This window comes from Seriola aureovittata, chromosome 13 (genome assembly GCF_021018895.1).
Source record: "Seriola aureovittata isolate HTS-2021-v1 ecotype China chromosome 13, ASM2101889v1, whole genome shotgun sequence".
Lineage (NCBI taxonomy): Eukaryota > Metazoa > Chordata > Actinopteri > Carangiformes > Carangidae > Seriola > Seriola aureovittata.
The window spans coordinates 13363339-13383182 of NC_079376.1; the positions used below are offsets into that span (position 1 = coordinate 13363339).

The 19844-nt window shown below is 41.4% G+C and overlaps 1 protein-coding gene across 1 annotated transcript in view; it reads left to right on the forward strand.

Annotated features, from left to right (window-relative positions):
* asap2a (ArfGAP with SH3 domain, ankyrin repeat and PH domain 2a) overlaps positions 1-19844 on the forward strand; it is a 58624-nt gene that overhangs the window by 31433 nt on the left and 7347 nt on the right. The window contains exons 5-21 of the mRNA XM_056392890.1: positions 4007-4056; positions 7331-7460; positions 7879-7964; positions 8090-8165; positions 8269-8355; positions 9838-9941; positions 10514-10583; positions 11173-11260; positions 12214-12262; positions 12634-12800; positions 14976-15109; positions 15701-15795; positions 16809-16998; positions 17171-17256; positions 17757-17872; positions 18962-19029; positions 19137-19244. Of these exons, the coding sequence (XP_056248865.1) occupies positions 4007-4056; positions 7331-7460; positions 7879-7964; positions 8090-8165; positions 8269-8355; positions 9838-9941; positions 10514-10583; positions 11173-11260; positions 12214-12262; positions 12634-12800; positions 14976-15109; positions 15701-15795; positions 16809-16998; positions 17171-17256; positions 17757-17872; positions 18962-19029; positions 19137-19244 (1704 nt within the window). The remainder of the gene's footprint in view (positions 1-4006; positions 4057-7330; positions 7461-7878; positions 7965-8089; positions 8166-8268; positions 8356-9837; positions 9942-10513; positions 10584-11172; positions 11261-12213; positions 12263-12633; positions 12801-14975; positions 15110-15700; positions 15796-16808; positions 16999-17170; positions 17257-17756; positions 17873-18961; positions 19030-19136; positions 19245-19844) is intronic.

Genomic DNA, 19844 nt, shown 5'->3' on the forward strand with positions numbered 1-19844 from the left:
GCACATGTATGACATAATCCTAAAAATGTCATTCCTAAATTTCATTCAGTGTGGATAAAAAGGGCAATCTGGCGTCTCAAAAAGCTCCATAATGACTGCATCTCTGCGGCAGCCACAATAGTCACCAGTGCTTTCGTTTGATTTGACTCGGGACTTAATGGCTTTCTGGTGGCTACCTCCAAGCTTGTTAATATTCTGCCAGTGCTGTCTTTGGCAACGAGTGCGATGAACTAACCCCTGGGGAGGCAGCCACTAATGGCTCTGTGATTAGAGGGCTACTACCTAGCAACCTGTCTCTGCTGTTACTCAGCTAAAAACCCACCGTTTTCCACCTCATCTACTTCCATGACCATCTCACCACGGAGCACGATTAGGATTTCATGTGTAAAAACAAAGTGAGTGTGGTTTTTTTTGTTTTGTTTTGTTTTTTGTTTTTTTTTGTTTTTTTGTAAGGTTGCCATCAGCTCTCACCTTGTAATTTGCATACATAGTGTAGTATTTATTAAGTGAAGGACACATGAAAGCAGATAAAGTGTTCAGTCACTGCAGTAGGAATGGCAGCAAAAGTGGCTGGGGTGGGGTCCCTGGAAGACCCAGAAGTATTATTGCTGAAGATAAACACTCACACACACTCGCAGTCAGTGGAAAATGGAAAGTGCTGAGTCCACGGGACCGTTCTGCTAACAGCGGACTTTCAGAGTGGACGCCAGCATGATGTCATGCCTGCAGCGGACACCTCTCAGCCTCTGCTTATTGACCCGTCTGTGTCTCTATCCCACCATGAGTCCTATCAGCTTTTTCGCTATTCAGTCACAGTGTCTGGATGGTTTGCTGTAGAATCTACTGTTTGTGTGAGGAGGGGGACCCCTGTGCTCTAATGCCTTTGGACTGAGCGACGTGAGTCCAGCTGTGTCCCGCCTCATTGTGGTTCAGTGGAGCGTGAACTCCCAAAAACCATTCGTGCATGCTAGCTGTTTGAGATTTTAGATAAGAGCACTGATGAAGGTTTTTATACGTACTACGCACTCTGCTATCAACTGAAAGCATCAGCAGCATCAGTAGTTATTTAACCAAGCATTTACACACAGAGGTGGTAATAGATTAAAGGGTCAGTTCACCCATTTTTTACTTACTTACTTCTGGTGTCAAGCCATGCAGATAGACATAAGTCGCTGCGTTATCGGCCTCCAACCCAAATACAGTGGAGGTGAGTGGAATTAGATAATAGTTGGTTTATGACATTGACAAACAACATTTAAAAAAACTAACAGTATGCAGCATGACTTTGCAGAAATACGGCAACTGTTGCTCCTTTTATTCTGTGTAGTCTTTCACAGTAGAGGACAACTAATCGATCTGGGATCCCTCACAGTATTGCAACATATGACTATGCTAGGATTTTCTTTTGCCTTCTCTCGCCTGGTTTGATACCTTCTACAGTGTGGTCTGCGATGTCAGCCAATAGCGGTGCTCTACCGCGCGCAACTGGAGAAGTGAAAGAAGGATGATGATGGTGCTTCCAGTGATAGTCGGCGTCCATCGCCTCCTTCCCAATCACCTGTGTAGATTCTATTCCATAGAATCCATTGCATTGCTTGCAGTGTCTCTTGTTGAAGTTACATAAATAATTTCATGACTCTATAATCCAATTAAAAGTCTGTTCACCTCTGTAGCCCCATTTCACAGCAGCCGTGACAGTGAGCCAGCCTGCACAATACCTTAAAACTGAAGCAGCTAAATGGAATTCATCCATACCTAATGTTATTACTTCTACTTGTGCTTTTCACACTGTGACGTGCTGAAATATTTTCAGTGAAAAAAAAAAGCCCTGTTGTATTAGGGTGGGAGAGGAGGGATAGTTCAAAACCTGGGGGGGGGGAAATGCTCATAGTATCTGCATGACTAGATACCACTAGAGTACCTCTGATCCAAACTAAACTCTGCCTTCTTTGCTGCTGACCACGGCTGCACATTTGGTACAGCAGTGGGAAAAAGGTGTGAGGAATGTGGAACAGGAAAAGCGATTCCTGGACATGTGCGGTAGTAGGTAGTAAGAGGTGATAAGTTTGCGAAAGGAGGCCGTTGTCAAGGGCATGACATTCCTCCTCCGTCCTTTAGATTCAGTCAGACGGGGCGCTAAGAGCTCTCTTCTCTCTCTGGGAGTGCTTTGCCCTGTGCTTTGGCCTATTCTGCTCTGCCCTTCCCTGCCCAGCGATGCCTGTGTCTGGTATTTTTAGCCATTGTTACAATTTTTCTCCTCTCTCTGGCTCTGACATTTCCTTCCGCTCACCCTCTCTTTTCTTACTTGCTCTCTTTTGACCTGCAGTTCGTTTTTTTAGCGGCTTCCTCCTCTGCTGTGGCTTTTTCTTTTCAGAGGCTTATTTTTTCACTTTAACTTTTTTTTTTGTTTTTTTTTGTTTTTGTGTTTCTATGGTCCTTTATGCTCTCTTTCCTCTGGTGATTTTGTGCCCTTGAGCTGCCTGAGTGAATGGCTGAGTGCTCCTTGACTTGGCCCAGTGAACCAGACCGTGATCCTGTGGGTGACAGGTTGAGCCTGCCACTCCTCCGCTCTTGAAGTGGAGGTTAACAGCGGGATCACAGTCCTCTAACGGTGGCACTGTGGCTATAAGCTGTCTGTTCAGCTGGACAGAAATATGTGTGCTATTCACATTTATTGAACAGAATGCGCAGTAAGGCCGACAGGAGCGATGCTTCACCTTGTAGTGCTGAAATGTAAGCATTCAGAATCTGATCTCACTGCCACGTTTCAGCAGGTGCTCTCTGTAGGTTTTGTGGATTTAATTGCAAAGGGAGTAGTTGAGTGAAATACGACATCATTTTCTTGATTATCTGTTTTTCTTTCATGCTGTTGAGTAGATTTTTTCCTGGCACCCTGGCTCTGGTAGTAGGCAACAATTAATATTATTGAATTGTGTTTTTTTTTTTTTTTAGGGAGTGACACAGCAAATTGCAGCCAGTGATGTTTGCTTTTGTTTGTCCTAATCGCTGTTTAATCAGCACCGCGGCGGTATGGATGTTGTTTAATCAAGCATTTTGCTCAAGCAGCTGTTGAAAGCACACCCGTGACCAGAGGAATCGCGTTACAAATGCCAAAAACAGTCGCACCACGCTCCTGCTTTCCCTAAAAGCCTCTATGTAACCTCACCCAGTTCCCTGCTGAGACAGCTGTGGGCTGCTCTGCAACTGTGAGGAGGATGATTCACCTTACTGATTCATATTGTGATGAAACACACACACACACACACACACACACACACACACACACACACACACACACACACACACACACACACACACACACACACACACAGTAACCTTTTTCATTACCAGCACCTAAGGCCAGCCAAGAAATAGTTCAGCACATAACCTAAACTAAGTGTAGTTTTTATATTATATTTACCATATATAGACATGACAGTGGTGTTAATTTCCTCATCTCACTCTTGGCAAGAAAGTGAATACCTGTTTGGTCAATAAAATGTGAATAAAATGGTGACAAATTCCTGTCACAGGTTTGCAGAAGCTACAGTGGCACCTTCAAACCCCAAAGGCATCCTCTGCACTGGGACATAAAACACAGAAAAGCAGCAAATTGTCACATTTGTGACATTGATGACTCAAACAATTCATCGATTACAAATATTATATATTATAAGTTCATTTTTGACCTTGGGAATGCCCATTGGCAAAACGATCCACGCTGAGGTCCATTTAGTAGCTGTTCTCTGGAGCTTTTGATTGTATGTCCTGGAGTTTGACCAGTTGCCATGATATTCTATATCAGTTTTTTGAGCACTTTAAGGAGTTGTTGAAAACTTTGTCTTAAAATTTGAGATAGAAAGTTCATTCTTGAACAATAGCTTTGTGCCCTATCAAAAATTGACTGTGAGTAATGTTCTGTTGATAAACTAAATAGATTAATTAACTAATCACTATATTCCTTATTAATGTTTACAATTTAAACTTTCTTCTTTGTTTCTCACAGGATCTAAAAAAGCCGTTTGACAAAGCCTGGAAGGACTACGAAACAAAAGTGTAAGAAATGAATCATATTGTTTCGAATTAACAGCTCTTTTATGTAAATGACATTTGTTTGGTTTTAATTAATTGATTAAAATTGTGCAACATGCTGATATAATGTAAAGTCATCATTACTTGTAATTTACAAGTTCAGGAGTTCAAACTAGTTTTATTTTGTCAAACTCAGTCATATCTGTGAGGCAACATGTTAAATTGAAATGTGCAGTTTGTGTCATGTCTGTGTTTGACTTGTCTTGACTAACCGCTCTCCCCCTCTAACCTCCCCCTGTGATAATCTGTCAACACATTCCTGATAATGTGAATAACCAGCCCTCACTGTTGCCTCTCCACCTCCACACTGACACTTTGTGACTGTCCATTTGTGATTGTGCATGCAAAGTACACATGACTTTTTTATAGCACTCTCATATATCTTACAAGCTGCAAAGGACATTCTTTACTGAAAGGGTAATACATCTCCTCTCCAAACCGTTTTGATCAGACAGTGCGGACTTTGTACTGACATCGAGTCCAGCCGGATGTGACTGTTTCTCTCCGTCCCAACTTGATTTGACTCTATTGACTGCAAGCTGAGGCCGTCAATAGAGTCCAGTTTTCTGCCTGATTGGGAAAACCACCCAAACTTATCTTGCCGCTCTTCTTTTATCAGTGATCCTCCGATCGTCTTCGATCTCTCTGCTGTCTGCCGTCACAACAACATTCTGTTTTCATATCGCGGGCACAGAGAGAGATGAAAATGATTCAGTATTGATTTTTCATTTCCCTATTTAGTTTTGCGAGCTATCTGCATCCGACACCCGAGTTTGACTTCTGTTTTCAGTCTCCAGATTGGAGATCATCTCACTTTGAATGCTGTTAAGGAAGGGAGTGCTTAATGTTTAATCAGTAAAACTAGATCATTTTTTCCAAACTTTAAATGCAGAATGAATATAGAAAATCTAAAGTCCAGTATCTTTTTTTGGTGAATCACTTCCTGAAGTGGCAGGACTGAAAGTGAGTGGATTCTCAGCCTCATCATCAGCCGAACAACTGTCAGTTTGGCTGGCAGCCAAACAGCCTGGCTAACATGTGTCTCTATTAGCTGCAGCCCTGATGATGCTGTAACGCTGTCAGGGCTGAAGATTCATGTGCTGACAAAGGCCGGCAGTGTCCACACAATGAAATCAAGTTTGGCATTTACACTGGCTAAATGGCAAGTTTACGACCAAAACTAAAAGCTGTCGGAACTTATTTTCGTTGTCCTTCAGGTTGTGTGTTTGTTTTCAAACCATGACGACTGTCTTGGCAAAAACACACTGCTTTTTAAAACTTATTTATTTAATTTTGGAATAGCAAAAAGATGGAGGGAACCGACTTTAACTGCGTCTTTTCCTACCATGACTCAAAAGGTTTTCTATTTGCAGCTGGCGCCATTAAACAAACAAACTTCAAGTCAAAGGTAGCATTTGTTCACAGAGCACTGCCACAATACACAACCTCTGAGAACATGCCAAATTTTGTTTTATTTCTTGCAGACTGCTAACATAACGATGGATATTAACAATGCAACTGCAGCTGAATGTGGAGACTTTGGTTTGAAACCCAGACAAGGACAAGGTGTGCACTTAAATATAACAAGTAAACACAGACTACTTTGCATGAGGGACACTAGATCATTTATTATGCAACAGGAAGAAAAGAGAGGAATTCATTAATTTTCCTTCCTTCCTTTCCTAAAGTGGTTTGACATCATGGTCACAATATAAACGGCGTAACATGGCGAGAAGGAATATTAAAGGAATAATTTGACAGTTTTGGAAACAGGCTTATTTGCTTTCTGTAGGAAAGTTAGATCAATATCACATTTGTCTGTTTAAATATGAAGCTACAGCCAGGAGACAGATAGCTTAGCTTTGCATAAAGACTCTAATGCTCACGAATTCACACATGATTTCTGTTTTGTTTAATCCTTATAAAAGCAATAATCAATGGCCAATGATCAGAGACTTCCTGCAGCTTTTTGTCCAATGGAAAAATCTAACTCTTGGCAAGAGAGTGAAAAATTGTATTTCCTAAAACTATTCCTTTAAGAGTAGTTGGTGATTTCATATCATAACAGAATATATTAAAAGCTGGTTCATGCAGTCACACCACTTTGATTTTCCATCTCCATGTTTTAAGTTTAGGAATGGCTCTTTTTGTATTTAATCATTTTGGTCTGAAGTTGTACTGAGCCTAGCTACAGGCCGCATAGATCACACAGCTGAACATCGGGGAGTGAAGTCTGTCTAGATGTACATGAATCAGGCTGAACAGCGCTCAAACAGCCAGCAGTCACCGGCTCCGACACGCTCCTCCCGTCTCTCCGGTAGAGAACAAACTGCTGCATCCTTTTTGCAGGGGATATGCTGTCAAAAAAAACAGCATATAAAAAAGAATGCCCTTTTGCATGGACTGGTGCATCCCTTCCTTTTTGTGATGTGTTTTCGTGATTGCCTGTGGGAGATACCGTATGCAGAGTTAACAGTGTTTGTGAAAAATCAGCCCTGGGTACTGACTGTCAGGCAGTGCAGCGTGTAAAAGATTCCATTTGCCTTATACACCAGCCTCATTTGTCATCATCAGTGAGGAATAACAAGCAGTATGCTAATAACAAGCTTTATGCTTATGATAGTAAAAAAGTTTCTTCTGATAAAAGAAATTCAAATAACAGATATTTTTTCAAACACTACAGAGCAAATTTAATGTGTTCACTTGGCAATGCAAGGGACTATAAAGTGAAAAAAAAACTGTTTGCTGTGCATCTGAATGGTTTCTTCAGTTCTGTTATGTGGTTGGGAAACCTCAGTGTTAAACCCCCGTGGGGGACACCGTGCCTCCCTATGAAAGAGGATGTGTATTGGGACACTTGTATGACATAACATTCTCCTTTTATACCTTTATTCCCCTCAGAGTCGCTGTTGTTATGCACAGGTGTTGGTATGGCAGAAACCAAGTGAAGTTTCCCGTCTTCATCACAACTCACTAATGGTTTAAATTTCCTCACCTGACAACAGCACTAAAATAAAAGTGACACAGACACACTGACATTGCTTTTACACTAACCAACCAACAAACCAGTGATGCCGGCTCCCCCAACAATTCCCTTTTTGTTTTTTTTTGTTTTTTTTTAAATCTGCCAGACAATGACGGGGCTGATTTTAAGCAACACCGCGCTTTTGGTGTTTTTGTGGTGCTGTCATGGATGTGCGACGTGTTCTTTGACTCCTGTGATGTCACTTTCTGCCAGCACCAAGATAGAGAAGGAGAAGAAGGAGCACGCAAGGCAGCATGGGATGATCAGGACGGAAATAAGTGGGGCTGAAATCGCTGAAGAGATGGAGAAGGAGAGGAGATTCTTCCAGCTGCAGATGTGTGAGGTTAGTTAGACTAATGAGTGTGTATAATTTATTAGTTCAACCTAAATGAGTAATGAAAAATGAAATAAATGCACCATGAAAACAGCAACTCCTCCTCTTAGAATATGATTGCAGACCGTTGATGGTGTTTGGTTTAGAAAAAAAACATTTTTGTATCTGAGGTTCTATAAAAACTTCCATAAATGTTGAATATTTCAAAGTGACTTACGTTACATTTTAGTATGTTTGCGTTGTTGGTGCCTTTTTCATGCTCTACTTTAATTAAGCTTCACTTGAAAGCTGCAGATTTTTACTTTGAAGTGTTGAGATATGAGATGAAAGGGACGTATATGTTTGAGATGGAGCCGGAGTTGCCTCTTCCTCTCACTGAACCTGGCCTGAAACCGTCTGACTGGATCTGTATTCAATATGTTTCCAGTATCTTCTCAAAGTCAACGAGATCAAAATCAAGAAGGGTGTGGACCTGCTGCAGAATCTCATCAAGTACTTCCATGCACAGTGCAAGTAAGACATCCAAATTTGATAACTGCTGCGGTTCAGAATAAACCCAAAAAAATAAAGTTGTTTATTTTAGTGCTTATAAAATTGAAGTTCGGGAGATTTAGAAACATGATGTGCTGCTTGTTCAGTTTCTTCCAGGATGGTCTGAAAGCTGTGGACAACCTGAAGCCTTCCATAGAGAAACTGGCCACAGATCTGCACACAGTGAGAACCCCAGCAGCTCTATTTTCTTTACCTTACTCTCACATTTTTTCCCCTCTCTGATTCACACATTCTGTTTTTCTCCCCACCTTTTGTTTTACAACAGATAAAGCAGGTGCAGGACGAGGAGAGGAAGCAGCTGACTCAGTTACGAGATGTCCTCAAGTCGGCGCTACAGGTGGAGCAGAAAGAGGTAACACACACACACACACACACACACACACACACACACACACACACAGTGCTGAAGGTCCTTTCAGTGTCAGAAGAACATGCCAGTCAAGTATCATGGGTTAATCTTCTTAAATCCCATATATCTGCTCTAAAATCATTTATGACATGAACAGTCCTCAGTCTCACTATTTACCTTCAACTTCTTCTTCTTCTTCCTTCTTCTTTAAGTGATCTTGACTGAGAGTACACACTCAAAAACTCAAACACAGATGCAAATGTAACACTGTTGTTACTGATGTAGGACTCACTCAGGGTTGGGGTCCACACCATTTCGAGAGGCAGATTTAAATTTCTTGTCAAAAAACAACTTTAACTGACTTTATCTCCTATTTGTTTCATACACGCATTGCTGTTTTAACATCTGAATGCATTAAAAGGTTTTTTTTTTTTTAAACTGACCCCAGCCCTGAGCATAGTGAACTATAAAATATGCTGCAAACTACAGCAGCAGCTCCTGGTCTCACCTGTAGATTTTGTTTTTTTCTCTCCTCCGCTGCCTCCGTCTTTTGTGAAACAAGTCTAGGAGAGTAAGTGGAATTCTTGAAACAATCCTTTTTCTGCAGTTGTTTTCATCCTGTGCTCATGTCGGTGTCATTTCAGTTATGGTGCTAGATCAGTGTTTTTTTTTGTTTTTTTTCGTTTGTTTTGTTTTTTTTACATTAGCAGATCATTTCTGTGTTTGTTCAAACATGAAATTGCTGTGTTTCGGTGCTTTGGTTTACTTTAGCTGTGCTGTTGAGTTTGAATGACTTTTCAGTGAGAAGAGCTGGAGCTACAGTCCTGCTCCTCCAAGATTATCATATTGGCTGTGTGTGCGTCTGCTGATAACGGCGCACACCAATAAAATCATTAAAGCCCCGACAATGGCGGCCCTCTAGAAGTCGTCCTCTCTGCTTCCCGTTGTGTTTCCAGACAGGAAATGACGTCACTCATACAAAACTCCTGGCCTTTGTTCAGTCATTTGCTGACGTAGCTGTTGCTGTTACATTGCAGTCAAACCTGAATATCCAAAAGACAGATCCATTTAGGTTGAATTTAGTTAAGATTATATCTCATATCTAATGACTGCTTTTGACCGCCTGCTGTTACAGACCCTTATTTCCGAGGTGTTTTTATTTCCTCCCCTCCCTCGTGTTTAAAATCACACCAGCCGTCTTCCTATTGTTGTTCATACTTGCCTGGAAATTCTCTGAGGAGCAGGAGAATCAGAGCCACGTGCAGCAACTGCTTTTTGTTTCGTTTCATTTCGTTTCATTATATGTGTAACAGCTCTGATTTTTCTTCTCTATTTGCTTGTGTGTGTGTGTGTGTGTGTGTGTGTGTGTGTGTGTGTGTGTGTGTGTGTGTGTGTGTGTGTGTGTGTGTGTGTGTGTGTGTGTGTGTGTGTGTGTGTGTGTGTGTGTGTGTGTGTGTGTGTGTGTGTGTGTGTGTGTTTTCCCAGGATTCACAGGTGCGCCAGAGCACCACCTACAGCCTGCACCAGCCACAGGGCAACAAGGAGCACGGCACAGAGCGCAGTGGGTACCTCTACAAGAAAAGCGACGGGTGAGTTTTTCTTAAAATTGTGTACAAAGATCAGATTGTACAGTTGCAGTTGAAAAAATTTCACTGTAAATGTGTGTATGAATGTTTTTTATTGAATGACAAGCTTTAAATTTCTAAAGAATACAAGTTCTTTCAAAGCAGAGAGGGAAGTCTTGACCAAATTAGTCTACAACTAATGATTATTTTTGACTATTTTCTCGATTAATAAATGAGTTATTTAGTCTATAAATGAAAAATACATGAATGGGAAAAAAAAAACATAAATCCAATTATGTTTTCCCAGAGCCTAAGATGACATATTCTAGTAGTTTATCATATGCAAAGATATTTAGTTTACTCTGATAAATGAACACGAAAACCAGGAAATATTCACATGTGAATAACCAAACTCAATTTTTGGCATTTTTAAATTAAAATGAATCAGAGAAAAGCAGCAAATTTCAACCTGTTTGTCATAACTAATGCATGGGAATCCCAGTTGTAACGTGTGCTCATTTTTAAACATTTCAACAAATGTGTCTGCTCTGTGAGTTCAAGATGTTCACTGATGCACTCATCACTGTGCGTTGCAGGTTGAGGAAAGTTTGGCAGAAGAGAAAGTGCACGGCGAAGAACGGATACCTCACCATCTCACACGGCACAGTAAGCAAGCAATCACGCCTCTTTCTCTCTCGCATCCGTGCTGTGAAAACACAACTGAACACGGTGTGGTTTGCGCTGATTTAAAAAGTCGTGCACACTCGTGCGCACACACATCTGAACTGACCTCCACACATGTTTCGTGTACTCTTTGCCACCTTAACCACATTAGTCTCAGTGTATTGGCTGCAGGCCCTCTCCCTCGCTGGTCATTATATTCCCCCATTAGCCGTGAATGCATTAACAGCGAGCAGCGGAGATCACAGGCCGGGTTCACAAGTTAGCATTCCTCTCACATCGCTGCCTCAGCTGAGTCTCACTTAACTCTGTTTGTTCCCATATAAAGATTTAACTCCAGCCCAGTCGAGTCCTCTCGCCAATACAGTTTGTCTCACACAGAGCGGCTTATCAAATGTTTCATTTGGCTCCGGCAGCGGTCAGATACGGTTAAACACAACACTCTCACTCGTTTATGTTGTTGCTTTTCTCCACCCTCCCTTCCTCCCTCTCTCTCTCTCTCTCTCTCTCTCTCTCTCTCTCTCTCTCTCTCTCTCTCTCTCTCTCTCTCTCTCTCTCTCTCTCTCTCTGGCAGGCGAACAGGCTGCCAGCTAAACTCAACCTGCTCACCTGCCAGGTGAAACACAATCCCGAGGAGAAGAGGAGCTTTGACCTCATATCACGTAAGTTCATCATCCTGTTTTTATCACATCTGCTATTTTCCTTTTCATTTTATAAGTTCTCTTCTTTATCTTTTTTGTTTTTACTCTCTGTTGTTGGCATTTTTCCCTTTTTTCTTTTCCCCCGAGCCTGCGGTTGTTGCACTCAAATGCCTCATTTTAATTAGCTCAGTTCTTGAAGGCAGCAGCAGCAGGCCAGCAGGACTTCAAATGTTTAACTATTTAGCAAGTAGCGGCAAACTGAAGCTGAGCTAATTTTAGAAAGAACAAATATTGACAAATTCTTCACACCTCAATCTAACATTTAGTTGCAACACATTAAAGTGAAACGGTGGCAAAAAAGACTTTACAGCTGAAAAAATTGGTCAAAATAATCACTTTAAGGGCTGAAAATTAATTGAATTAGTTTCAGTCATTTTTCAGTCTTTGGAGGACTTTTTTTCACAATTGAGATTTCATTTACTAAATGAACTAACTGAAATTGTCTGCAAATGAATTGATGATGAAAATAATTGTTTGTTAGCAGCATTTTTCTCAGGTTGTGATCCTTAATTATTTGGCTTCTGTCACAGAAATTAATCAAACGACTGTGAGATGTAGCTAATGACCTTTTTTTTTTTTTTTTTTTAAGTATTTAAGAAGAGATACTGGCTGTAAGATTGAGAGGTGAAACTTCAGCCACTGGAGACGCAACATAATTCAGGTTGCTTGGATACAGTGGTGTAAAAATACTTCTGTCTCCCTGGTTATTAGTAAGTGATTCCAAAATGAAGACAGAAACAAGAGCTACAGGAGTTTAGTTGTTTTCTATCCAGGAGTTCACCCTCAGTCTGACCTGTCAGTGGGATATTTTAATCTCTTCATCTCCACTGCTCTGTGATTAATGCCTTCCCTCCCTCTCTTTTCCTCTCCCACTTCTCTCTTCTGTTCTGTCATTCATTTATTTTCTGTTTTAGACGACAGAACGTATCACTTTCAGGCCGAGGACGACCAGGACTGTCAGATGTAAGTGCCTGTTCCTTCCTTCCCTCCCTCGTGTGTGTGTGTGTATGTGTGTTAAGGCTTGTGCCCGAGTGCATCCTGTTTACCACCTCAACCACTTTTCAGACACTTCCTACCTCACACTCAGTCAGATGCCTGGCCTTGCCTTTACCTCCCACCCTTTGCCCATTAAATGCCTTTTACTTGCACTCCCTCCATTTTTCCTCTCATTTCTTTCTGCTTTGGCTGCTCCCATCTCCACCTCTCAGCCTACTTTTCCCTTCTCCCCTCTCTACTTTTTTCCTCCTTCTCTTTCATTATTCTGACTCTAATCTTTCTCACATCTCCTGTAACGCCCCTCCCTCGTCTCTTGTCTCGTGTCTTCCCTCCTCCAGCTGGATCTCGGTGCTGCAGAACAGTAAGGAGGAGGCGTTGAATCAGGCCTTTAAAGGGGACCAGCATGTTGGGGAGAACAACATTGTGCAGGAGCTGACCAAGGCAATCCTTGGAGAAGTCAAGAGGATGACGGGAAATGACGTGTGCTGTGACTGCGGAGCGCCCAGTGAGTGGCAAAGATAGATGGGAAAACTGACACCTCACATAAGACTGACAGCACAGAATCAAAACTAATTATATGATATTTAAGTGATTGGTGCTGACAAAAAGACACTTTTCTACCTTTCAGGCAGCATTTAGTTACCACTTTATTTCACTGTGGTTTGAAAATCAATTTGCACACACATGGCGGACATGTTTCTGGAGGAACCTATTTAATGCAAGGAAATAACCAAATTCAAATTGTTTTCTCATTAGAACCACGTTTACTTGTTTATTCTTTCAAGTTTGATTTCTGAGAACTTAGTATTATTATTTTATAGACACCAAATCTTGAATTTAAAATACCAGATCATTCATTGCAAATTCAGCATCAAACTTCTTTCCTTAACTCGCCGACAGCTGTCTCCAGCAGTGGAAAGCAACGCCAACTCTTGTCTTTATCAAGCGTCTTTTCTTCTACTGAAGTTAGCGCGTTAACCAGCTAGCCCCGGCCCATCTCGTCACATTTCGATAGCGACTCACTGCAGCCTCCAATCTGCCCTGAAGACGTACGCTGCTCACAGGGTGTATTATAACCTCTTGTCTTGTAAACGCAACGATGACCGAAGCTCTTGTCAAGTAACAGTCACCGCCCTCGCTCTCGGCAAGAAACCATGTTCGGCGGCAAAGAAAACTCACAAAGAGCCCCTTTAAAATGCTGCTATTATTTATCAAGCGGATTAATGTCTGAGTATTACCAGTAATGTCCTTCACATGTCACTGAATATAATCTGAAGATTAGCAAAGATATCATTATTAATGTTCTGTTAGTTCCCCACACCTGTTTGTAGGTAGGACTGTGGTTTTTTAATTACCTGTGGCCATTACACAGCAGCTGGAAGCACATCCATTCCAAAGTGAAGGAGGTGCTGTTCACATTTTTCTCATGATAGCACAGCAACCGTAACTTCATTAATTATTTAAATCTCCTGACACTGGGACAGGATCGGTCAGTTTCTAACAGTAATTATCCACAGCTCTGTGGTTGAAATCAAATTTCATTTATGGTGAGAAATCCTAGGAAAAGAGTAACATGTTACACAAGGAAAGAATTCATCTCTTCCATGGACTCGAGAGCAAAATGCCAGTACAACCTGAACATCAACGCCCACTTTACAGACAGCAGAGACATTATGGCACCGGTGGCAGTGAATCCAGGCCATCACGAACTACAAAGTCTCGCCACAGGTCTGTGATAGTGAACCCCTCCCTCCCACACCAGCTAAATGACTTCTATGCATGCTGTGAAACCCCAAACAACACGCCTGCCCTGAAAGCCCTGCCACAGCCCGATGAGCAGGCTGGGCCCGGTCCAGGGTCAACCCCTGCAAGGCTGCAGGACGGGACAACATACCTGGATGCACACTCAAGTGCCTCAAGTGACTCTGTGCCAGGCTGTTGTTCCCAAATGTCAAGTCTGCCACCATCATACCTGTGCCAAAGAATTTCCCTCAAACGTGCCCAAATGACAACCGCCGTATTTCCTTAACAACAGTTGTAATGTAGTGTCGTCACCCCTGAAGCTTAAAGCTAATTTCAAGTCTCTGAAACAAATAAACAGAAATGATTTGCTGCCTGGAAGATGGGAAATCGTTCTAGCAATTTGTGCTATGCGTTGGGAAAGTGTTAGCAGTGATTTATGTGCATAGTTATGAACTAAAGCATGCAAAACCACTGGTATGGTCCTTAAAGTGCCCAGTTTTGAAAATGATAAAACTCACGCAGATCCTCTTTATTTGTGGAGATATTACTATTACGACTCAAATCTTTTTTTATTTTTTTTCAAATACACCCACAGTAATTTCTCTCCCATAAAGTCCCATAAAATTTCCTCCTGCAGAAATATATGCACTTTAATGTGCTGTATATGACATACACATATACCCAGACATACTGTGTATCTAGGCCAGACTTACAGTTTGGCTTGGTCACTTTCCTCCGACATTGTCTGCCATGTGACGGTAAACCCTTCAGGCAGTTATTAAATTTCCAGAGTCCACAGCTTTCCACAAGGAAACATCAAAGTTGGCTCACATGCTCCAGAAATGTCTTCTTGCTTTACTGCTTTTTGCTCAAGGACAGTGTGTCACCAATATTAATTTCTCCCTCTTTTCCCTCGCGTGTCTTTTCTGTCTCTCAGACCCAACGTGGCTGTCCACCAACCTCGGCATCCTCACCTGTATTGAATGTTCGGGGATCCACAGAGAGCTGGGAGTCCACTACTCCAGGATCCAGTCGCTCACTCTGGATGTACTCAGCACCTCAGAGCTCTTGGTAAATCACTTTAGGCGTCTGGTCTTCTCGCTGAATCACCTCCCATCCCCTGTTTTTCTTGAAGTTTGCGTCATCCTCTTGTATTGATTTTTCCATACAAATCTTTCTGGAGATTTTAAGGCAGGATAAAATTTAGAACGGGCAAGGAGGAATGAGGAGGAAAGAAGGACAGTAAATCAAGACAGGAGGTGAAAGTGGGGAGAAGGAAGGTGAAAAGAATCACTCTTGGCCTCCATTTTCGTCCTCCCTGAGACCTCTGGAAGTCTCCTTTCTCAGAATAGCTGAGATTTTGTTTGGCTTTTCTAATCACGGTTTGGTGAAGAGATTTACTGCCCGTGGGACGGTCGGGATTAAATGCTTGCAGTCATGATTGCTTGGTGTTAAGACGCCGTCGTGTTAGCCACAATCAGACGGGTGGTGTGCAGTTTATAAGGCTCCACATACATAGAGTCTGCACTTCATCCTGATAGAGGAGTGTGTTGAACTGGTGACTTTTAAATTAATGGATGTGGAGCAGAAAATGACATATAACTAGTTTTAATGTGTGTGTGTGTGTGTGTGTGTGTCTGTCCATGTATGTGTGCTCCACAGCTGGCCAAGAATGTGGGGAATGCAGGCTTTAATGAAATCATGGAGGCTTGTTTAAGTGCTGAAAATGTTGTGAAACCCAACCCAGCCAGTGACATGTAAGTCAACCCTCCGACTCTCTCTTCCACACTCCATCTCTCTTCACCTCCTCCCTTCTTGCCCCATACCCTTCCTCCCCCACCTGTCTCACATTGCCGACAACTGGTCACACCATACTGATCAGGGTTTCTGAATTTTTCTGAAACTTTTTTTTAAACTGTACGATTTGCAAATAAGCGAACTCACCCAACTTACCATCGATGATGACATGGTTACAATCAATTATATGACACAGTTATGTTTCAAAATACATGTCCTGTGTTCTTAGGCCTGCAGGGAACCGACCTGCGCAGGGTTAAAACACAACAATTAGATAAAGTTAGTGTGCTTACCTATCAACATATTTTCCTACATCATATTTTAGGTGCAATACTTTTTACAAATTTGCAGATGAACCATGTGATGTTACGTCTAACACGTACGGCACAGCTGTTCAAATCGCGTCCATGTCAAACAAAGGGCAGGAACGACATGCAGACATAACAAAGAGGAACATTTAGCAGTGGTTGTGTTTGCTCCTCTGCACCTGTTTGACACATGCTCCTCTTAACAGGACTGCTATTTGTTTTTCTCAAATAAAAGAAAGCGCATTTTAGGGAGAATTTGAAATTTTCTGTGTACTGCTGAGATATGTGATTTTGGTTAAAAAAAAAAAAACCCACAGACATCTAACTTGAGTTAACAAAAGTTCCACCAGTTTATTGACACAATGCTACCAAGCAAACTGGAGGTTCATTCTTCGGTCGTCAAAATGTGCACCGTAGGAAGAAACAGATTTCAGGTTTTATTTTAATGTAACACATTATTTAATGAAGAACGGGTTATACTTTTTTATGCTTTTTCTTGCAATTTCAACTTATGATGACACTTGATCACCCACTGAAATGGTTATCTGTTGATCACAGAGATCCAATTTAGAGTATTCATTCACCATTTATTATTATTGGCTTTTGATTGGTGCATTCCCAACTTTACTGCACAATCACACCTCCCACATTATGTCCTCCACCAGGCAGGCGAGGAAAGACTTCATCACAGCCAAATACACAGAGAAGCGTTTCGCCAGGAAGAAGTGTCCTGATGCAACGTCGCGGCTCCACACGCTGTGCGATGCAGTGAAGGCTCGAGACATTTTCTCCCTCATCCAGGTCTACGCTGAGGGAGTGGACCTCATGGAGCCCATACCTCTGGCCAACGGACACGTCAGTACACGAAATACTCGACTTTTAAACTTTAATAGTTTTTCCACCAGGGGTTTCACTTGTGACTCATAATAATTGCATGATAAGCATCTTTATTGCTTTAGACTTGACTCTCCACTAGCACCTCGCATTCCCAGCGGTTTCATGCAAATGTTTTATCTTTTGATTTCAGGAACAAGGGGAGACAGCCCTTCATCTCGCAGTCAGACTGGTGGATAGAACATCTCTTCACATCGTGGACTTCCTCACTCAGAACAGGTTAACAAAGCAAGAAAACAGTGGGCAACCATGCATCCGTGCTTCACTTCAGAATGCAAAAAAACAGGAAAGGGTTTTGGCTGTCCATTCGACTTTGCAGGAAACATTGAAAATACCACCAAAAAAAGATTTATTTTGACAAAGACGGGAGGAATGATGCCTCTTAACACATGTAATTGAAATTCAAATATAAGGGGCTGTTTGTCTATTGCCAGAGGTTATTGATATTCATGTTTTCTCCTTTTTTCATCCTTCTCTCTTTTAGATTGAAGGGATTTGTTTAAGCATTTATTTGCCTTTCATTCTGTCTGTTATTCCCTCTTTTTATAGAGCTGTGTTCTGATTTATAGTTAATACAAATCTACATAAATATTTTACCTATTACACAAAGCTGGACAAAGCTTATTTAAAATTTCTTGCTGGAGGATATTACATATTCACATATATTGCCTCCAGTGTTGTGATTGGAAGTTTTCCTCTCTGTCTGTGTCCCCTAACAGCTTGAATCTGGATAAGCAGACAGCTAAAGGCAGCACAGCGCTACACTACTGCTGCCTGACCGACAACAGCGAGTGTCTGAAACTGCTGCTGCGGGGGAAGGCCTCCATAGAGATCGGTAAGGAAACACAGCAGCACTGAACAGGACGGCCATGTTGCATTCACTGTCCACCTCTTTCCTCCTCTTTTTTTTTTTCCTGTTTCTGTCGGTTTCACCATTTATTGAAAAATCCATCACAAGTTTGTGTGTTAAAACTGTCCTAAGTTCTTAATAGCTGCTAGCTAGTTTGTGGTGGTGGTTTAGTGATGATTTAACTAGCTACTGGCTGCATCATTATTGTCTTAGCTAGTAAAGACTTAAATAATAGGGAAATGGATCAGAAAAATGTTGCTTTTATTTATGAATCATGGAGAAATATGAGTGTTTCAGACAGTTGGTATTATTCATGTAATCAAGAGTGAGTTTTAACAACATTAACGTTAGCTTTTGAAATTTGAGGTATTACGTCTTTTATAAATTGTAACATGTAAAAGTTCATGTTATGATTAAACAGCATTTCGATCAAATGTCAGATCAGATGAGTTATCTAACATTAGTTCAGTTAGCCAGCTGTGACATCTGGCAGTTAGTAGCTAGATGGAAATAATTCACTGATAACAATATCTAACCTACATGAAAACTAGTTTGTGTGATGAATACATAGTTATTGCATCAGTGACAATAATCCCATAGGGTTATTTACATATGTAATGTATGTGACATATAAGTACATCTGGTTTAAGTACTTTTTTAAAAAATTTAGTTTGAGCTCTACTTTTACTGAAGTAGAGGGTCTGTGTACTTCTTCCACCACTGTTTTTCTCATTTACTCTCATCCTCTCTCACTCTCATACACACAAACACCCTTTAGTCCAAGTCTGTCAGGTTTAGTTCCCAGACGTGCGAGCTTTACCAAAAGACCATGGCAACTCCTTCTCACACCACTAATCTTCCTGCTCCGCTCTGACATCAACAACACAACCAGATAATAGATAGATAGAAAAGGAGGACAGAGAGGCCAGAGGGTTATTCAGTGTGGGAAACGGTCTAATTACACATTTCTCAAGTCACAGCGAAAAGGGATTAAAGAAAACGGGCTGTGTCTTTGTGCTCATGTGGCATGTGGATACAACAGTGATTATATGTTTCTGGTGTTTTCCCCTGCAGCTAATGAGGCCGGGGAGACACCACTGGATATCGCTCGGAGGCTAAAACACCTACAGTGTGAGGAACTGGTGAGCTCACTATGTTTGGACTCGGCTTATTCCTGCAAACACATCACTCCTTGAAACCATGTCAGTCATCTGTGTTTGTGTGTATGTGGATTTGTTTGTATGTATAGTTGAGCCAAGCTCTGGCAGGGAAATTCAACGCCCACGTCCACGTTGAGTATGAATGGTGTCTACAGCATGAAGACTTGGATGAGAGTGACGAAGATCTGGATGAGAAGGTGAGTGACATTTGTGTGAGAACAGATTATAATACAGTATTTATGAAGATGTCATTGGAAAAAGCAGAGTTTAGAGAGTGCTGCACAAGTGGGTGAGAAAACCCACTTGTTTTGAAGAAAGGAGAGCTAAAAAAAATATGCATTGCCTTTGATAAATTTTTCATTGAAACTGGAAATGTTAGTCAGTTTGAATAAAACGTGATTTTATAAGATCTCAGCTGGGAAGTAAGGATTCCCTGAGAGGCTCAGTTCAGGATAGGAAAGTGTTTGCAAGCAGATTGGATTGTTAAAGTTTGGTTTTAATTGGCCCCGAACACATTTCTGAGCAAATCATTTTATCACCAGCTACATTTTTAAGAATGATCTGCTTTAGAAATATTGCGGGGATATAACACATTTGCATAAGATTCATAAATCAGGCAAGTCTAAGAAGAAAAGATGGTAGAATTTTGGATGACAGACTGTTCATAGGAAACATATAGTGAAGAGATCAAATCTGATGAACCACATCTGACCTGATACTTTCTCATATTATGCAATCACCAATCTCACATCCTTACACGCATACTCTTACCTCTGGCCCACACTGACCCTCTGATG